This window comes from Poecilia reticulata, chromosome 4, assembly GCF_904066995.2.
Source record: "Poecilia reticulata chromosome 4, P_reticulata-male-v2, whole genome shotgun sequence".
NCBI classification, from domain to species: domain Eukaryota; kingdom Metazoa; phylum Chordata; class Actinopteri; order Cyprinodontiformes; family Poeciliidae; genus Poecilia; species Poecilia reticulata.
In genome coordinates this window covers 19996809-20014740 of record NC_088833.1, presented here as the reverse complement: position 1 = coordinate 20014740, position 17932 = coordinate 19996809, and the positions used below count along the sequence as shown (strand labels likewise).

The window sequence follows — 17932 nt, the reverse complement described above, 5'->3', positions numbered from 1 at the left end:
CAAACTAAAGCCCTCCTTTTGTTTAAGTTCCCTAAAGTGGAACTTTAAGGTACATAACACTTCTTGTATTATGTCAGGTGAAAACATTTAAAACCTTTTACGGAGATTTTTTGATGAGTTCATTATTGTATAGAAATTTCTAATCACATTGACCTTTTCTCAAAAGTCAAGAGCAACCTGCTAATCTCCCTATTGTTGGTTGCATAATCAAGAAATTTTGAGATGATATATAGATAAGGTCATACACACAAATTATGCTAACATGCATAACATTGGCAAAAACATAAAAGTACACATGTACAACTTGTGTTTCTAAGTCACTTTATTGACATATTGAATCACAATAAACAGTTGAACAATTTTTTTTATTAACTTAAGATATCATACATTTTAACGTTACAACATGCAGCAATACATGGACGAGTTTAAAACCCCATTGTCCTGGTAATACGATTTTTGAAGAATGTTGTCAGTGAGTGGTCCAGCCAAGACGGACTTCATTTGACAGAATGGAACAGTTTGTGAGACACCTATAAAGAGAGGAGGCAGAACATTTAGCCTGGACAACAAAGCTATACTCTTCGCAAAGGACACATGACTTTCTTAAACAATTTGAGGAAAATAAAACATCCATTACAAGAATGTATGTAAGGCTGAAGGGCCTTGTTCTGGTAGAATGATTCAGCCTCTCTCCCCTTTCATCTCCTCCAATTACCTCAATCTATCTTAACCTTTAACCATTTACTTTCTCTTGGAAGCAGGAAGACAAAGCTTGAATCGCTTTGTTTTGGTGAAAGCCACAGATTGACATTAGTCATATTAAAATTCCAACTTAAGCCAATGTATTCATTTTATTTAATCATCTTGCTGGTCAATGTACTTACGCAATGGTCCCGAGCATGGAGGAAGTCAAACAATTCCTCAGTACAATCCTCCTGTGTCTGGGACCGAGAGCCAACTCTGGTCTCGCAAAGCTCCAAACGTTCCCGGGTATGAACGCAGTGCTTTGTCTCCTCACATTTCTGACGCAAGGTTTCAAGAGGGTCCTGTAACCAGAGTGTATATAAATCTGGAGCATTTCATAATTGTACAGATGTTAGCATTTACTTCTTCCCTTGATACCACGAGGAAGTCAGGATCTAATCAATTGGAAATTTAATTGATAGAAATTATATGCTTTTTTTTTTGCACTGCAATTAAATTCTAATTAGGTAATCCGCTATTGGCTTGGCATTAAAACAAGCTATGCAATGCTAGCTATAATCAATTATTAGTGATTAAGCGTCGAACTGGCGCATTGAATATATCACGGACAAACATTAGGGATTGGTAGTTGGTATATATAAATAAAGTTGGTAGTTGGTATTGTGTAAAGCTTCAACCGAGACCACGCCTCCAGCACGTTTCTCAATAGCTAGGAGTCCAGACCTGGGGGGGCCTTCTCACTTCATTTTTACCAAGGAAGCAATTGGCTAAACCGTGAGTCAAACAGCCACTGGGACTGATTACTATATATTCCATTGAAGGACAGTAACTTTAACATTACATCATTGCATACGCCTTTCTGAACAGGCGAGGGCGCACCTTCTCTGTCTATATTCAGACATTAAAGCAACCTGAAACCATTTCTCCCTCCCTGGCACCTCCAGACCCGGGCCCCCATGGGCACCCACCTGGGCCGGGATAGCTCCGCGCCTGAGGCTGCCCCAGTCATTTTTTTACTCACGGTGTTGGTGTTGTGATATACTGCCCAACTGCTTTCTGGGTAACAAAAACTAACCGACACGCTGCCCCCCACCGCTTTACATATATAGCGACTGGTCCCTTATTTTAATTTCTGAAAGGTGGCAACCCAAGCGGATCATATAAATGCCGGTATCTACTGTGAGCCTGTTCTGCAAGAACATCTTCCAAGTCGTCAAGCTCGAGTGAAAGGAGGAGGGCGCGATCCGTACCGAGGTGATGGAGACGATGCTATTAGTGCGCGATCCCGGCGTAATGAATTATCGGCGCAATTAGTTTATTTATATATAAAAATATTTCAGATATGGCTATCAGAAAAAAAACACGTAAGGAAACGTAATAAATGCCTGTGACAAGGCTATTTCTGGTGGAATATATGGAGGTCTCTCTGTGCACGAAGGCAGAAAAAATATAAACAATAAAGCAGATAATCCTATCTCTATGTGTTTGTTTATGCCTTAGCGCATGGTAAATAAATACATTTTAAAAAGGTCTGAAAATCTTAAGTGGATTTAGATAAAAACAACTCAAAGATAAATGCTGCTGCTGACTCACCACCATCTCCTCTTCCTCCTGAAACAGACAGAACCAAATCAATGGCATCATTCACTTCCATTCATCAAATAACATTTTTGTCCAGATCTGCAAACCTTTCTCTATAATAAATATATTTCTAAAAGACATCCAGTGTATACTCGTATTGGCCTAGGATGTTTTCGCATCAATGAGCCCGAACTTAACATTAAGTAAAGGGCACTAATATCAGCGTTAGCATTGGCTAACGTTGATGTTAGTATTGAAGCTAGTTATCTTGGCTTTGGATAGCTACATTTGTACAAAAAGTCATCAGCGTATTTTGATGTTCTTAATAAGAAATTATTACTTACATCTTCGGGTTCTTCCTTTACGACTGTCTTCTGCCCGAAAACCATACTTGAATGTTTTATTCTTGATTGCCTGTCAAAGGACACCTCAGGTCAAATCAACTAGCCGGCGGTTGTTGAAAACAAGCACTACGTTTCCGGTTCCGGTATTTTCAAAACAAACTTTCAGTGATTTTTGGTTGTTTACTTATTTATTATTATTATTTAGTGAAATCAGTCAGCAGTCAACTAAATAGATTCACAGGGACATACACTTTATTTACAGACAGTCAACTTTTAAAATTATCCTTCGACAAAAAAAAGAAAAAAGGAAGCATATTGACAAATGGTCAAGAACAAGCTTACTGCTGCCATCGTGCGTTATTAAGTGGTACTACAGTAGCAACGATTATGAGTGACAATGGAGTGAAATTATGAGTGAAATTGTTTTGAAGGGAAGTAAAACTATGAAGCTTCTTTATAATATAATGCAGCCTGCCAAAAGTGTTTAAACTAAGTATGTTTTTTATGTAATAATCTAGTAAATATGAAGAAAATTCATAGACAATGTGGTTTGTTTATTCATAATTCATTGCATTTATAATGCTTACGAAACGTTGAATGCTTCTTGTCAATCTCTGAGCACCTTATAGCATCTTGTAGCACCTTGCAAGACACACGTCTGCTGAATTGCACACAAGCTGGGGTCCTGGTTCTTCTGCCTTTTCATTGCATTTATAACGGCATTGTGTGCATGGTTGTGTGTCCTGTGTGTCTCTGTGTTGCCCTGCGACAGACTGGCGACCTGTCCAGGGTGTACTCCGCCTCTCACCCGGTACACTAGCTGGAGATAGGCACCAGCACCCCTACCAACCCCATTAAGGGATAAGGGTGTAAAGATAATGGATGGATGGATGGATGGATGGATGGATGGATGGATGGATGGATGGATGGATGGATGGATGGATGGATGGATGGATGGATGGATGGATGGATGGATGGATGGATGGATGGATGGATGGATGGATGGATGGATGGATTTATAACACTTGCAAAACTTTGAATGCTTCTTGTCAATCTCTGAGCACCTTGTAGCACCTTGTGAAACACATCTGCTGAATTGCACACCAGATGGGGTCCTGGTTCTTCTGCCTTTTCATCATGGCATGCTTAAACCTAAAAACAACTTACTAGAGAAATGATGAGAAAACCTTCGTAGACAAGTGAACTTTGAAGCTGGAGATTTGACTTCACAGCAAAAATCCTAATCCACTCCCTCCATGAACTCTATGTTTTTGATCGACAATAAAAAAAAAGGAATTTTATTCTAAGTCAATACATAAAGTTAATCAATTACTACAGTGCCACACTTTTACTTTCTACATAGAGATCAGAGTTCGATGTAATAAGTATTTCATCAGAGACAACACATATTGACCTGACCCTTTACAGACAGTACAGAGCAGAAAGTTCTCTTCTTCACACGATATCTTTTTTACTTGGAAACAAATTAAAAACTTACTGACCGTCCGCGTTGGCAGAATGAATTTGTTTTTTTCCATATTTGGTTTCTTTGTTGATTGGGATTTAAAGAGTCTGCTGCTGTTTGCAGTGGTTTTCATCATCACTGCGGATTATGTTAAAAACCGCCGACCACTTGGCTTCCCTCCAGGACCCAGAGCTCTACCAATTGTGGGAAACATATTTACATGGGACCAAAGCAAGCCCCATGAGAAGCTGAGTGAGGTACGGAATAATCTTAAGACTATAACCAAACAGTGCTAGTTTAACAAGTCATGTTTTATTTGTTTGTTTCCCTCTTACCCAGCTGGCAAGGACTTATGGACACGTATACAGTCTAAGATTTGGTCAGAAATGGGCAGTGGTGTTAAATGGATTTGATGCTATGAAGGAGGGTTTGGTTGTAAACGGAGACAGCATGGTGGATCGCCCAGAATTTGCTTTGCAGGACGAAATAGGAGGCGGATTAGGTAGGACAAGGATCCTTAAAATTAGGGATGAATGCGCATAATTGCAATTCTTAATACTCAACAAAAACATACATATATTATGTGTTGTAAAATTGGATCAAATAAATACAAAGTATTCATCAAAGTTTCACTATTACTATTATTATTATTATTATTATTATTATTATTATTATTATTATTATTACTAGTAGTAATATTACCTTTTTCTTTGTCATCAGGTGTTATATTCAGTAATGGAAACATCTGGAAACAGCAGAGACGCTTTGCACTTTCAACCCTCAAATACTTTGGGTTCGGGAAGAAGTCTCTTGAGCCTGTCATCCTGGATGAATTCACACATTGCGCAGAAGAGATCAGAGGCTATAGAGGTACCCATTTAGCGTTCAGAGACAGTTTCACAAGGGTCAGCTGCTCAATTTACTTGACATTTTTCTGCTAAATTCTGAAGGAAAGCCTGTGAATCCACACCTCATCATCAACAACGCCGTCTCCAACATTATCTGCCAACTGGTCTTTGGTCACCGCTTTGAGTACGGGGATGAGAAGTTCATAAAACTGATGCTGCTGTTTGGCAAGGCACTCCAGATTCATGGTTCTACATGGGCACAGGTAAGGTAAGGTAAGGTAAGGTAATTTTATCTATATAGCACAATTTCAGCAACAAGGCAATTCAAAGTGCTTTACATGAATTAAAAGGAAATACAAACAAAATAACAAATGAAAGGAAAGAAAGAAAGAAGAAGAGAATCTAATGTGGATCTAAAGTATGTAAACTAGGAGCTCCTGTTCAGGGTTGCTAAATATCCTCTGGTTTTATTCCATTTCTGGGTTAGGAGAACAGGAGTCTGAAAAATAGTCTAACAATGTTGATCCAGAAGTTTCCTCCGGGCTTCTGGTCTGTGCATCTAAATAGTGAGTACTCGACAGTTTCTGATAAAATAAGCTAAAGAATGACTAATCTAATTCCTTTTCTGGGTTAAAGTGAGTACTCCACAATTCTAAATCCTTTTCTGGGTTAAAAGCTGATTCTGGGCTGTATTATTGATCTAAATAGTGTGTAGTCCACAATTTCTAATATTACTAATAAACTGAAATAGTCCTTTTCTGGGTTAAATAGGGAGTACTCCACAGTTTCTATCAAACTAAAACCAAAGAGAGGAAAGGACACATTAGGGCAGATGGCAACATTCAGACAAAACAAAGGGTAAAACAAAGACACGAGTGAAGGCGGTGACGTCAAAGGGCCATGCAGCCATGTTGCTCAGCCTCTTGGCAAAGTCCGATAAAGGTGTTGTTTTCTAGGAATGATGTCCTTGGGAGCGCTCAGCTCCACAGCTCCATGGAAACAGGAGGGGGTGAGGTGGGAAGGAGCGTTATATTTACATATCTTCAAGGAGATTGGAAATATGCAGCCCTTCCAAGGCAACATGGGGAAAGCCAATTCATAAACAGAATGTCTTAGGTCGGGAAGATTATAAATTTCAATCTTCCCTAAAGTCTCTCCGATACATCTCAGTTCCCAATCATCCAAATTAGTTTTTTCGTTCCACTGAACCGAAACTAGCAACTTCTCCAAGATCTATTCCAACTCGTTAGTGAGCTTTAGAGTCCTTGTCTCTGTCCACACCAACAGTCTGAGTGTTTGCTAGTTCGGTCAAGTCCGTCAGAGATGTGTCGATAATCCAGGAATCCACAAGCTCCAAACAGCAGAAATCCTGTTATCAGGAATAAATCCAGGGTGAATCCCGCCGGGTGTGTTCCCGCAGGACAAGAGGGCTCTCCTGTGCCCAGACTTCTCATCGAAAATTTGATCAATTGCATTGAGAAATCGGTTGACCAGATCCATAAATTGTAGGTTTGGATGATGTGCAAAGAAAGGCTCCAAAAATGTAGAAAAAGACAGGACAAAAACAAAGCAAGCAGGGCAGGCATGGGCCGGGAGGGAGCAGAGGAAAAAAGCGTCTGCCTTCTTCGAGACCAAGAGAAAAAAACCCTGTGTTTTAAAGCTGTTGATGAAATGCTAAGGTTACCTACCAATACTGAGTTCATGTAACATATACTAGTTAGTAGAAGTAATTATAGGAGTGGTAGTATGTTACTAATACATATATGCAAGTGCACATGTCACAAGTGTGCCCAAAGCTGTAAATAATCAAGCCTGTTATTCAAGGGATAAACAGTAGAAGGAGAAATATGTTGTAGCATTTTAATGATGGTCATCAACAGTCAGCTATAAAGTCTACCACTTCCTATTAATCCTGATATTAATTAACTCAGTCTGTCCTTTTAATCTATTCTTCTGTTCAGCTCTACAATTCCTTTACTCTGCTGATGAGATTGTTGCCAGGTCCACATCAGACCGTCAAGCAGATCTGGGACGACGTGAAGAAGTTCATACGAGAAGAGCTGAACGAGCACAAGAAGAACTGGGATCCTTCAAACAGCAAAGATTACATCGACTGCTACCTGCAGGAGATTGAAACGGTGACTGATAAACATTTGTTGTAGCAATCAGTCCTAGTGCAGGAGCACAGATCTACTTTCAAACTTGTCACCATAACTTTGAGCATTAGCAGACTGCAACCTGCAATTTAATCATGTTCCAGATTTCAAGCAGCTCGCTTGTACATTCTTAAAATTAAAGATACAAGTTTGATCTGGGTGGATGTTGCTGTATTCTTGATTTTTTTTCCACATTTCTCCACAGAATAAAGCGCAGAATGACAACACATTTGATGAAGAAAATTTGATCATGTGTGTCCTGGATCTGTTTGTGGCTGGATCAGAAACCACATCCACCACCCTGCGATGGGCATTTCTCTACATGGCTAAATACCCTGAAATCCAAGGTGCAAAAACTCATCCAAGTGATGCTCCATTAGTAACACACAAACACCCAAAGTCACATCCAACAACCTGAATATGAATTTTATTTGCACAGAGAAGGTCCAAGCAGAGATAGACAGAGTAATCGGACAGTCCAGGCAGCCATCTATGGAGGATCGAACCAACCTTCCCTACACAGATGCCGTAATCCATGAGATCCTTAGGATGGGCAACATAGCCCCCCTTGCATTGCCACACTCCACCAACAAAGAAGTCCAGCTAGGAGGTTACACCATCCCAAAGGTAACTTCCCAAAAGGCTGTAGTGAAATTTTATGTTACAACCTTTTTGGTGTAAATACTTTCATTTCATATTCCACAGGAAGTGCTGATAATCCCGAATCTAGCTTCAGTGCTGTTTGACAGGAAAGAATGGGAAACACCTTTCACCTTTAACCCGGGACACTTCCTGAACGAGGAGGGCAAGTTTGCAAAAAAAACAGCTTTCATTCCTTTCTCTGCTGGTAAGGAGTCTAAACAGCCACACTTTGTTTTTCATACCCTATTATCTTTCTTTACTTTACAAGCACAAACCTCAATGTTTCCTTTTGGAATTCCTATATTGACAAACATGGCATATTACTGTAAAGAAACATTTATTGTTTGTAGTCATATTTAAATGTAGAAATGTCAAAAGTGGTGTGCATTTGTATTCAACCCCTTTTACTGGGATACCCTTTAGTAAAAAATATATGTAAACAAAGGGCCAGTATTGTGAAGACAGTGAATACAGGTTAAAGTTGTGAAGAGGTTTAAAGCAGGGTTAGGTTTTATCCTAAACTCTCAACAATTCATAGAAAACTATTCACCATCACCTACAAATGGAAAAATAACAGCACAACTGCAAAGTTGTCAAGACATGTTTGCCCAACCCATTATTCAGATACTTAATTGCTGCTCAAGCACCTGCAAAGATCATTTGATGATTGTACTAGTCATTATGCACTAAGCTTGTATGTTTTATAATTTATATTGCTGGAAACTGAGAAGGCCATAAATGTTCCGTATAGTGATTTGGGTTTGTTATTATTTAGAAGATTGTTCACTGACACCTGCCCCACTTCTCTAATTTTTCTGTCTCAGGAAAGCGTGTGTGTCTGGGAGAAAACCTGGCCAGGATGGAACTTTTCCTCTTTTTCACGTCCTTCATGCAGCACTTCACTTTCTCAATGCCGGCTGGAGTAAAGGCTGTGATGGATTACCGTGCAGGAATCACTCTGGCACCAAAACCATATGAAATATGCATAACACCACGCTAAGACCAATGTTTTCATTATTTTAAAGAAACGCAGGAGCAAAAAACATACCTGTCTTCCCCTTGTCCCCACAAACATCCCTACACAAGTCAGAGTAGTCAATTTCTGCTGTTTAAATGGATACTGTGAATTTTTTATTTTTTTTTACAATTGTGAACAATTCTACATAATTGCAGATTTTGTTTAGAAGAGTGTCTCAGAAAAAAAAGACCTAGAAAAAACAGTTTCAGGTAGGTTTGGAAGAGCGATCAAGCCATTTGTAAATGATTTGGTGTTCATCATTCAACAAACAGGAACAATGATTGACATACTGAAAATCGTGAAAACATTTCCAATCTTTCAATGTGTGAATACAAATTCCTCCAGAATTGAGAGAAAATGCAAAACAAACCAATAACTACACCGAGGCTTTCAGAGGCCACAAGCAACATTTCAGTTAAAAAATTAAAAAGACAGACGTTTTATGAGTGTACAGGTAGAAAACAAACAAAAAAATGAACATATGTTTCAGCGAGAGAAGATCCAAAGTGAAGGAGAACCTTGTCAGCATTTTTCAGAGAAATTAATAGGAACATGGCAGAACAGAAAAGGTTTGCATAGCTGCTTCATTGCAACAGATCTAAATGAGTCAACATTTAACATTCATACAGTGTATTTTGCTTATTTCGGTTTTGCAGTTTTAAATTGCTTGCTTGTTGTGATTTGAAGCTCTACTGTTCTCCTCCCAGAAGATATTAAAATTGTATTTGCTTTACTTTGAACTGAACCCACTACTTTACTGCATTAACATCTGTTCTCCATTTCTTATAATTTTAATTTATTGTATTAATCTTCATTTTAGTTTATGTTTTAAGCTTTGTTCAGGGTGCTTTCAAAGAAAAACAGGCAATAAGACACATTAGAAACACATAATAGGCTACTTTGGAAATTTTGATTTTAGAAAATAAAAAATTAAGTGCCATATAAAAGTAACATTATTTGGAAATACAAAAATGGTACTTAACAGAAACAAATGGAGGGAATCTTTCTGTCTACTTGTGGTAAACAGAAAGATTTGCAGTTCAGATTTCAACAGACCAACATTTTCTACCAAGTAGGTTTCCAGGGAGTTTGTTTCAGGAAGGAAGGTATAAAGAGCACCTTCCTTATGGTCCAGATTTAATTATGGTCCAGGAAACACTGAGTGAGCAGGTATCTGATGATCTCAGTGATGTACATTTTTTATACCTGACCAGTACCTCTGAAATGCATTTAGGCCAAAATTCATTAAGTGCTTTGTAATCCATTGAAACAATTTCACATTTACAAATCTTGAGCAAGCTCATTCTTTTCAGTCCTCTTTTTTTTTTTGCCTTTAACTTTTCATGCAGAAACAATGAGCCTAGCTCAGCATGTTGGCTCTGTCCTGTTGTGTTAATACCACCAACGGATGAATACATATAGATTTGGCCCAGCTCTGAATTAGGAAAATGACCTAAAATGGTGTGTTTTAGACCCAGCCAGGGGCGGATCTAGAAAAATATTTATGGGGTGGCAAGAGGGGGGCAGGGATTTTTTCAGGGGTGGTAGCATATGGCTGTGTATATATATAACGTCTTATCTTCACGTTTAGCTTACACAGACCTAACATTGGACTTAATTTACTTGTTGCAAAGTATTTTTAACTTGCATTGTTTCAAAATGAGCTTCATGTAGCACTGAGGATTAAATATAATTTCTTAAGATAGTATAGTTAATTATTTTTATGTCTTTCATACTCCTGCTAATTGATATGTATGAGTTATGTCCAGAAAACCATTTTATCCCAATGCAGGACGAGCAGAAATCTGTCACAAAAATATTCGTAGCGCCATCATTTGTTATCAGATATATCTATTAAATACGACTTAAAATAAAGAGAAGAAAACTGATGTTTGATAAATTCTCCGTGATACAAATCTATAAACAATTTTGTTTCTGTTAGTTCTGTCAAGATGTAAGAAGGGGCAAATTCCTCTTATATTGGTCAATCGTTTTATTTTAAATACGCTGTAGGAGCCGTAGTTTGATGATTAGTTCAGTTTTTGTTGCTCGTTTAACTTTTAGGAATTGCAGCGGCTGCAGTGCGCCACAATAAAGGTACAATAAAGCTGATAAACAGGTGAAGAACCAAACACCACTTCTATTCTGCCTTTTTCGCTGTGTCTGCTTTACGCGACCCGTTGCCATGGCAACCGATTTACAACAGCTTAACGAGCAGATAGAGCAGAGATTATCGATCAGAGGAATCAACACCAAAAAACAAACATTTCCCACACAAAAACTTAGCAAAACCACCAAAACAGAACATTCAGTCTGTTACATTATGCTGTCAGGCTTGATGTCTATATTGTCATTATTAATAAGTTTTCGCCTGAGCACAGCAGTGGTTGATTAGCTCATTTAAACAGCTGCTCTACTGATGACTATGTGGGCGGGTTGACCTGTTTAGTGCTAACGGAACCAAAACACACCGAACTGCGCAGCACATGTTAAGGTTATCAAAGTTAATAGAAGGCTAGCAACAGTTAGGCTAGCATAACTGACCCACTGCTCACCTCTGCAATGTTTTCTTTAAGTTAAAACTTTTTTCTCATGTTTTCTTTAAGTTAAAACTTTTTACTCACCTGTTAAATCTGAAGCCCTTGTTATCTAATTCATAGGGTTGAATTAACCGCTAAATATTGCGTCCATTTTTCAGATTCTTTGCGTGATTGTGGTATTTTCTGACCACCCATAATGTTGACTCACTGGACAGCAATGGCGCATGTGTGGCGCACACTAGTCATGTAATGCCCAGTCCAGTAATTTATATCCATCCTATCAATGCTGCTGCCTCGCGCTCTGTCCTTCGATCTCTCTCACTTCCCGCTACTCTGCAGTAGGTGTCAGGTTACATTGTGTTGCATTCAATGTTGTCGGAAAAAAGAGATTCGTGCGCCTAATATCCGATTTCCCATAACTAATTATTGAATTCATAGTCGCCAGCGGGGGTGGCAACAGGGGTGGCCAGGCTCTCATTTGGGGTGGCAACTGACACCCCATGCCACCCCAGTAGATCCGCCCCTGGACCCAGCAGTTTAAAAAAACTGCATAAGTTACCATGGCTACTGACCCTGGTAAGTGAAGCAGCTTCATGATTGATTTTATTGAAATTCCTGAACTGATTCAGACTGACTTACTAATCCTGCTACATCCCTCTCAATAAGAGTCGGATGTTTTTAGCATGTATTGAAAAGCATACTTTGGCCCTTTCTGCAAAAAAATCTGCAACAGCTGAAATTATCCCTTGGTAATCTATTTAAGCAATTACTGTCAAATACTCCCAATTTTCACCTAAATGAAGTGCTTATAAATCCCAACCACCCAAAAATGGAATAACACAAATTCAGCGCTGTTGGTTATTCGAATGAAGCCCAGAATTATACCAGTTCTATGTTTGTCCGGTTTATGCCCATTAATGAATAAAATATTGATTACAAAATCAAGCAAGACCACTGTATGACTAAATGAGGAGAAACTGTTGACAATATGTGTTTATTTTTGAACCGCGTTGGCAGGTCGATACAGCCTGGAGAGATTCCACATGATGTCACTGGGATGAATTTTCTGCAGTCCCTGAATGTCTAAACAAATATTTGCAAACTTTCTTTCGACATTGCATAATGGATAAGTACTTGCTTGAATTGACCATGAGTTACTAGTTATGTTGCTCAGCAGCACAGAGTGCGAAGATGTTCTGGATCCCTTTTAAACGACGGAAGGTACAGACCTGATTCCAGGTGTTTGTAATCTGCTGATTTGACTCAAATCCCTGTGATTTACACTTGATTTGATCTGAATTTATTTGTACTTGTTGCAACTTTTTTTTGTGAAAAGATACGATTATCCTAGTTACAAACCTGTTTTTGCAACTTTTAAACAGAAAAAACGTCAAAAAAAACGTCCAACGGATGCATGTGGAGATGATAAAATCTCTTCTCTGCAGAACAGGTAGTATTTAATGTATTATGACAATCCTAACTTATTCTCTGATGATTTTTCATGTTATTCCATTTTCCTGCAAATAAAAAAATTATACTGTTAGCATTTTATGACCATCTTGACTTGTTCAATTTTATAATTAAAATATGAAATTCACTGTCCATTGTTCTTAGGAGACAATACATTTAACCTATTTAACCTTTTATTGCTAATATCAGCTTGCAGACAAACGCACCATCTCCCAAAACCTCCTGGTGGCTCTGTGTTCCTTATAAGAAGGTATGTTTGCCAGAGCAGATACATCACACAGAAATGGTTGTAAGTTATGAGACTCAGCACTGTCTGACGAAGTTCATGTGTTCTGAAGAAAAAGAAAAATAAGACCAATTTCAATCAAGATGCTGTCAAGTTATCAATTTCGTCAGCCTCAGAAAAGAGGTAAAATACAATTTCAGTCAAGTTTTAATTTTAATCATTTGTAGTTCTATTGGTGCTATAGTGGTGTATGCTGACTCATGTTTCCTTTTGTCACTAGCTCCAGCACAAAGTCACAGGATGCAGAAGTTGGTGTCGGGGTCTGGGTATATCCTTCTTCTGACAGTGCTCTATCAACTTATAATGATTATGAGACTCCAGATTCAGTCCAATCACGCTTCACCGAAAAAACGTATGAATCTCTTGAAGTTATTTTCTCCAGTTTCAATTAATTTCAAAGGAAACTTGGAAAAAAAAAATGCTCAACTGGATGTTGAGTTATTTTTCCATCATCCTCAGACTGAATTGATAACTTTGTATCTTGGTTTCTGGACATACTGTTTTTTGTATATTTTCTTCATCAGAACAAAATCCACTGAGGAACTGAAAAGTAGTGAAGACAAGGATCTGGATGGTTCTCCTGCAAATTCCACAGAAAGAGACATCCACACTGCAATACCAAGACACCAGTGATGTCTAGTTTAACAAAAATACTTCATTTGCAATACACATGTAAATATATTGCAAATGAAGAATTTTTGTTAAACTAGACATCACTGGTGTTTTGGTATTGCAGTGTGGATGTCTCTTTCTAAAGAAAGAGACATCCACACTGCAATACCAAAACATTATGTCCAGACAGAAAGATGTTTGTTATATACATAAGTTATATATATAGCATGTTATATATATATAACTTATATAAAATTCTAAAAGTTATATATAATGTATATTATATAACATATTGTCTATGTTATATCATTCTAATATTCTAATGTTTAATTTCTTTTTTTTTTATCTGAAGAGACAAAGTCAGGAAAGAACCAAATAGTGAGCTTAGGAGAAAGACACATCCTTCTAGAGTATCAAGAGAAACTGAGAATGACACAAAGGTGAATGTGCCACCTGGTTTTATTGAGGAACATGTGTTTTATATTAGAGTATATACTTAGCAAAGCCAAATGTTAATCGCACTTATTGAAGATCGAGTGACTAACACAGAAAACATTACAGTTTGTTCGGTTTTTAGTGCATTTAACTGTTTTACTGTATTTCTCCATCAATAAAGAGAGTCTCTTCAACTGAGAGCGTAGAAGTCATATCTCCTGGGCCTCCCCATGGATCCGTCATAGATGTCTCAGTTACTGAGGTTAATGAAATTCAGCCACAAGTCTCACCTGAGTTCAACATTTTTATCCCTGACTCCAATAGCTACAACAACCTGAATCTATATTTAGGGATCAGAGAAACTGGACCAAATGAGGATTTAGACTGCCTTGGGTAGGCATAAGTGCAAGCATCAAAAAATATGATGAAAGTTTGTAAAAGCCTCTCCTCTAAAACTACCATTCTACATGCTGAAAATGAACTAAGTGGCCTTACTCTGCTTCTTTGCCTTGTTTTGCGTTTTAAGGCTACCCAACCTGGGACTGACTTGCTACATCAACTCTATCCTACAAAGCCTTCTCACCCTGAGATGCTTCGTTCAAGAGCTCCACAACCAGCTACCCGTGTGGAGTTCTCACCCCAAATCCCAGCTCTTCAGGTCCAGAAAATCACAGACACTAACAGATTACAAATGTCAAGGACTGTGCAGATTTATGTACATACACTTCCAATAATATTCATACCCCTTAAAATTTCTGAAAATTTGCCACGTTACAAATATTGTGTGTTTTTTTTCTTGTGCTATGCCAACACAAGTACATAATTGGGAATCTGAGGAAAATATATACATTTTTCGCACCCTCTTTGCTCTGTTAACAAAGATATAAGACTTGAGATGTGTCAAACTGATGGAAAATTACCCCCCAAAAAGTGCAGCTCTAATTTTACCAAAATTGTTCCACAAAGTACTAAGCCATGGTGCTCAATATAACTGCATGAAATACTTTTTCAAGTTTTTATTTGAGAAAAAACTAAAAGCCATGTTTGATTTCCCTTCTGCTTTACAATTATTCAATGCTTTATAATACAACAGAACTGTGAAGAATTTCAAGGGGAATGAATACTTAGACACTGGTATAAGTTGGATTGAAACTGGTTGTTAATTACTGTGACAGTAAGCTGTTCAGTGGGGTAAGGGATGGTGTATTTATTTTAAATCAATAAAAAAAAACCCAACAACTCTTTACATCTATTCTCACCAGAGCAATTCTGGACACTGAAGTCTCCTGCTTCTCCGACATGAAAGAGGAGAAAAAAGCGGTTCTGTCCTTTTTTAAAAAGACCGTCGCCAAGTTTAATTCAAGCTTTGATGATGACGGACAGAAAGTTAGTGTAACACTGATTCATAATGGCCGGCACAGTGTCAATATTTTAAAGCTTTGGTTCAGAAGACACGGTTTGAACCATTTCTTTGGGTTTCCGAGTAGGACGCCTCCGAGTTCCTCATCTGTGTTCTGGACATAATGAGGTCCCTGTCGCACGAAATGCACGTGAGAGCGTCGGACTTGGGCTTGACCTACAAATGCCCCGTCGCTGAGCACATTGCACTGCAGATGATGAGCACCAGAACCTGCATGGGGTACGAATGCGCTCCAGTTGCACTGCTGACTTGTAACGTCTCGAGGATGTGAAATAACTACGGTTGTTTTTTTAAGTCCATTGTCCGTTTCAGATGCGGTGATCAGTCCCACACAGTGGAGGACTTTGTCAGCCTCAGTCTGGATCTGGTCCCACACGGTTCAGTGAACCAGTGTCTAGAGGAGTACCTCAGGGCACGTGCACAGATTGCATTTTGCATGTCAAAATGTTGGCTAATTTATGAGCGATTTAAGTCAATTTCTACTTTCTTACATAGGAGGGCCATTTAGAACACATGTGCCATTGTGGAGTGAAGAACTCATCAGTGCAGAGCTCATTCCTCACTCTTCCAAAGTAGGTTACACAACCACGCTGTAATCAGTGCCAACCAGTTGTTCCAGGAGGAGCATTTCTTTCTCTTTTTTTTCCTTTTCCATTTCAGTTTGAGATGTAATCATCTGTAATCTATTTCTTCTTTCTCTCAGCGTGCTGATCCTGCACCTGAAGCGCTTTAAATTCACCAGGTCAAATGCAGTGAAGAAGATAAAAAAGCCCGTCGCTCTGTCGAGAGAACTTATGGTGAGAGAAGAGTTCACAGCCACAAAAAATGTAAGGAAATTCGAAATGCGGACACAGATTAAGGAACAGGCGGCAGAAATTATGAACCGGCGCAAGTCCTTGAAGCGTATTTAAGCACTTTGATGTTTTGTAGATGGCGACCTATTATTTTTTGGTGAGCATCGTCAGCCACATAGGGTCCAAAGCTGACAGCGGTAAGTGTTGATCTGAGGCTCTGTTCTTCTGCCACATTTGCAGGTTTTTTTTCTCTCGAGGCTGAAAAGTTTGCCCTTTTCTTACAGGCCATTACATCTGCGACGGCATTCACAGGAGGCAGAATATGAACATTACAGACGACTCTTGGCTGACGTACGATGATGAGCACGTCAGCCAGACAACAGAAGAAGAGGTCTGCTTGTGGCGGGAGCGAAACGCTTTCCTGCTCTTCTATGAGAAAAGAAGAAGCTGATTCCTTAAGTACTGTTTGTCAGCTAGTTTCCTGCCATCATCTCTTTATTAACCAGCACTATTTATAGATGCTTATGCAGATGTGCAGCAACTCCTGTATTCTTTTAATGCTATTAAACTGCATTTTAAGTACCAACAATGTGGATTTTTGCCTTCTATTCTATTAATATAAAGCGAAAGTGGAGATAGACACCACATAAAGGATTCTCAGTGTTCAGCACCTAAGATCTCTGACTCTTAAGTCACTCGGGGGTTTCAATAAATAACACACAGGTTTCAAAGGTGTGACAATGAAGGCAATCTTTAATGGGGCTTTTTCAAAAAGAGGCATTTTTTTAAGCATAGATGATTTCAGTCAGTTTATGCAGGGCTGTAAATCACAATTTTACTGATTAAGGGGAAAAGGCTGCCCTAATGAACCCGGCTCTATGCTTCCTACAAGCTTAATAGCTGGTTGTGAACCCCTTGATGGCAACAGCCACCAGGCAATAACTTATTACAATCAGACTTTTACATCAGGTCACCCTACATTGCAGAATTAAATTTAACTCAATGTTTTTAAGCGTGGCCTTTGACTAGGCCACTCCAAAACCCTTATTTATGTTTTTTTCTTCTTTTGGAATCTGTTCAGATGAGGAATTGGTTGGTGTTCTTTGAATCACTCTCTTGCTTCACAGCTTATTAAGTAGACCGAGTTAATTATTAAAGCAGCCTCAGACTTTCACACTATCAACACTTTATTGACTGTTGCAATGATAATCTTTAAAGATTAAATGGGTTGCACAGCTGCTAAAAGCTCAAACTGTCTCAAGTCAACAGTTTGCAGAGTATTTCCCCAAATATCGTAGGTATCATTTGAATGTTTTTTGGTAATTGGAAGACACATAATTATATCACTGCAGCTTTCTAGCTTTGCCCTGATGTGCTTTGTAACCTCTATAATTAATACACCTTGATGCAGCACTTCACCTTTTTCATGTCTGCTAAGAGAATGCAGTGGACTAAAGCTGCAAACAAAGCGACATGATATAAAATCACATAATAAAAAAGATGCAATGATCTGTTTTGCAGTTTGTTTGTTTTTTAAACTATAAGCATACAGAGCTGACGCCGTCTCATCTGCCAATAATTCCTCGCAACAGCTGAGTGCCAGTTTTCCCCACATC

General features: G+C 38.6%; 3 protein-coding genes across 3 annotated transcripts; 2 read left to right on the top strand and 1 right to left on the bottom strand.

Annotated features, from left to right (window-relative positions):
• Positions 1-304: 304 nt before the first annotated feature.
• On the bottom strand, positions 305-2775 carry LOC103463587 (cytochrome b-c1 complex subunit 6, mitochondrial). The gene is made up of 4 exons (XM_008407027.3): positions 2631-2775; positions 2299-2316; positions 885-1046; positions 305-530 (listed from the first exon to the last, which is right to left on the bottom strand). Exons 1-4 carry the CDS (start codon positions 2673-2675, stop codon positions 498-500), a joined length of 258 nt encoding a protein of 85 aa, XP_008405249.1. The 5' UTR covers positions 2676-2775; the 3' UTR covers positions 305-497.
• Positions 2776-2846: 71 nt separating this feature from the next.
• Positions 2847-9504, top strand: LOC103463586 (cytochrome P450 2J6-like). Its single transcript, XM_008407026.3, has 9 exons — positions 2847-4352; positions 4435-4597; positions 4816-4965; positions 5046-5206; positions 6905-7081; positions 7305-7446; positions 7539-7726; positions 7805-7946; positions 8566-9504. The coding sequence occupies exons 1-9, from the start codon at positions 4149-4151 to the stop codon at positions 8739-8741; spliced, it is 1503 nt and encodes a 500-aa protein (XP_008405248.1). The 5' UTR covers positions 2847-4148; the 3' UTR covers positions 8742-9504.
• Positions 9505-11789: 2285 nt separating this feature from the next.
• LOC103463584 (ubiquitin carboxyl-terminal hydrolase 12-like) lies at positions 11790-16905 on the top strand. The gene is made up of 16 exons (XM_008407024.3): positions 11790-11875; positions 12317-12520; positions 12682-12749; positions 12959-13019; positions 13108-13178; positions 13276-13407; positions 14020-14107; positions 14284-14495; positions 14629-14760; positions 15365-15488; positions 15590-15741; positions 15835-15934; positions 16018-16094; positions 16226-16349; positions 16453-16513; positions 16601-16905. The coding sequence occupies exons 2-16, from the start codon at positions 12491-12493 to the stop codon at positions 16765-16767; spliced, it is 1599 nt and encodes a 532-aa protein (XP_008405246.2). The 5' UTR covers positions 11790-11875; positions 12317-12490; the 3' UTR covers positions 16768-16905.
• The last annotated feature ends 1027 nt before the right edge of the window (positions 16906-17932 follow it).

What these genes read in the sequence shown, in the direction of transcription:
- LOC103463587 (XM_008407027.3), bottom strand. Translation starts at nt 2,675, where the DNA reads ATGGTTTTCGGGCAGAAGACAGTCGTAAAGGAAGAACCCGAAGAT. An exon ending in TCCATGCTCGGGACCATTGC is followed by an intron (nt 531 to 884) that starts GTAAGTACATTG and finishes CTCTCTTTATAG; the next exon opens with GTGTCTCACAAACTGTTCCA.
- LOC103463586 (XM_008407026.3), top strand. Translation starts at nt 4,149, where the DNA reads ATGAATTTGTTTTTTTCCATATTTGGTTTCTTTGTTGATTGGGATTTA. An exon ending in TAAATACCCTGAAATCCAAG is followed by an intron (nt 7,447 to 7,538) that starts GTGCAAAAACTC and finishes TTATTTGCACAG; the next exon opens with AGAAGGTCCAAGCAGAGATA. An exon ending in GAGGTTACACCATCCCAAAG is followed by an intron (nt 7,727 to 7,804) that starts GTAACTTCCCAA and finishes CATATTCCACAG; the next exon opens with GAAGTGCTGATAATCCCGAA.
- LOC103463584 (XM_008407024.3), top strand. Translation starts at nt 12,491, where the DNA reads ATGTTCTGGATCCCTTTTAAACGACGGAAG. An exon ending in TTGATGATGACGGACAGAAA is followed by an intron (nt 15,489 to 15,589) that starts GTTAGTGTAACA and finishes GTTTCCGAGTAG; the next exon opens with GACGCCTCCGAGTTCCTCAT. An exon ending in AGGGTCCAAAGCTGACAGCG is followed by an intron (nt 16,514 to 16,600) that starts GTAAGTGTTGAT and finishes CTTTTCTTACAG; the next exon opens with GCCATTACATCTGCGACGGC.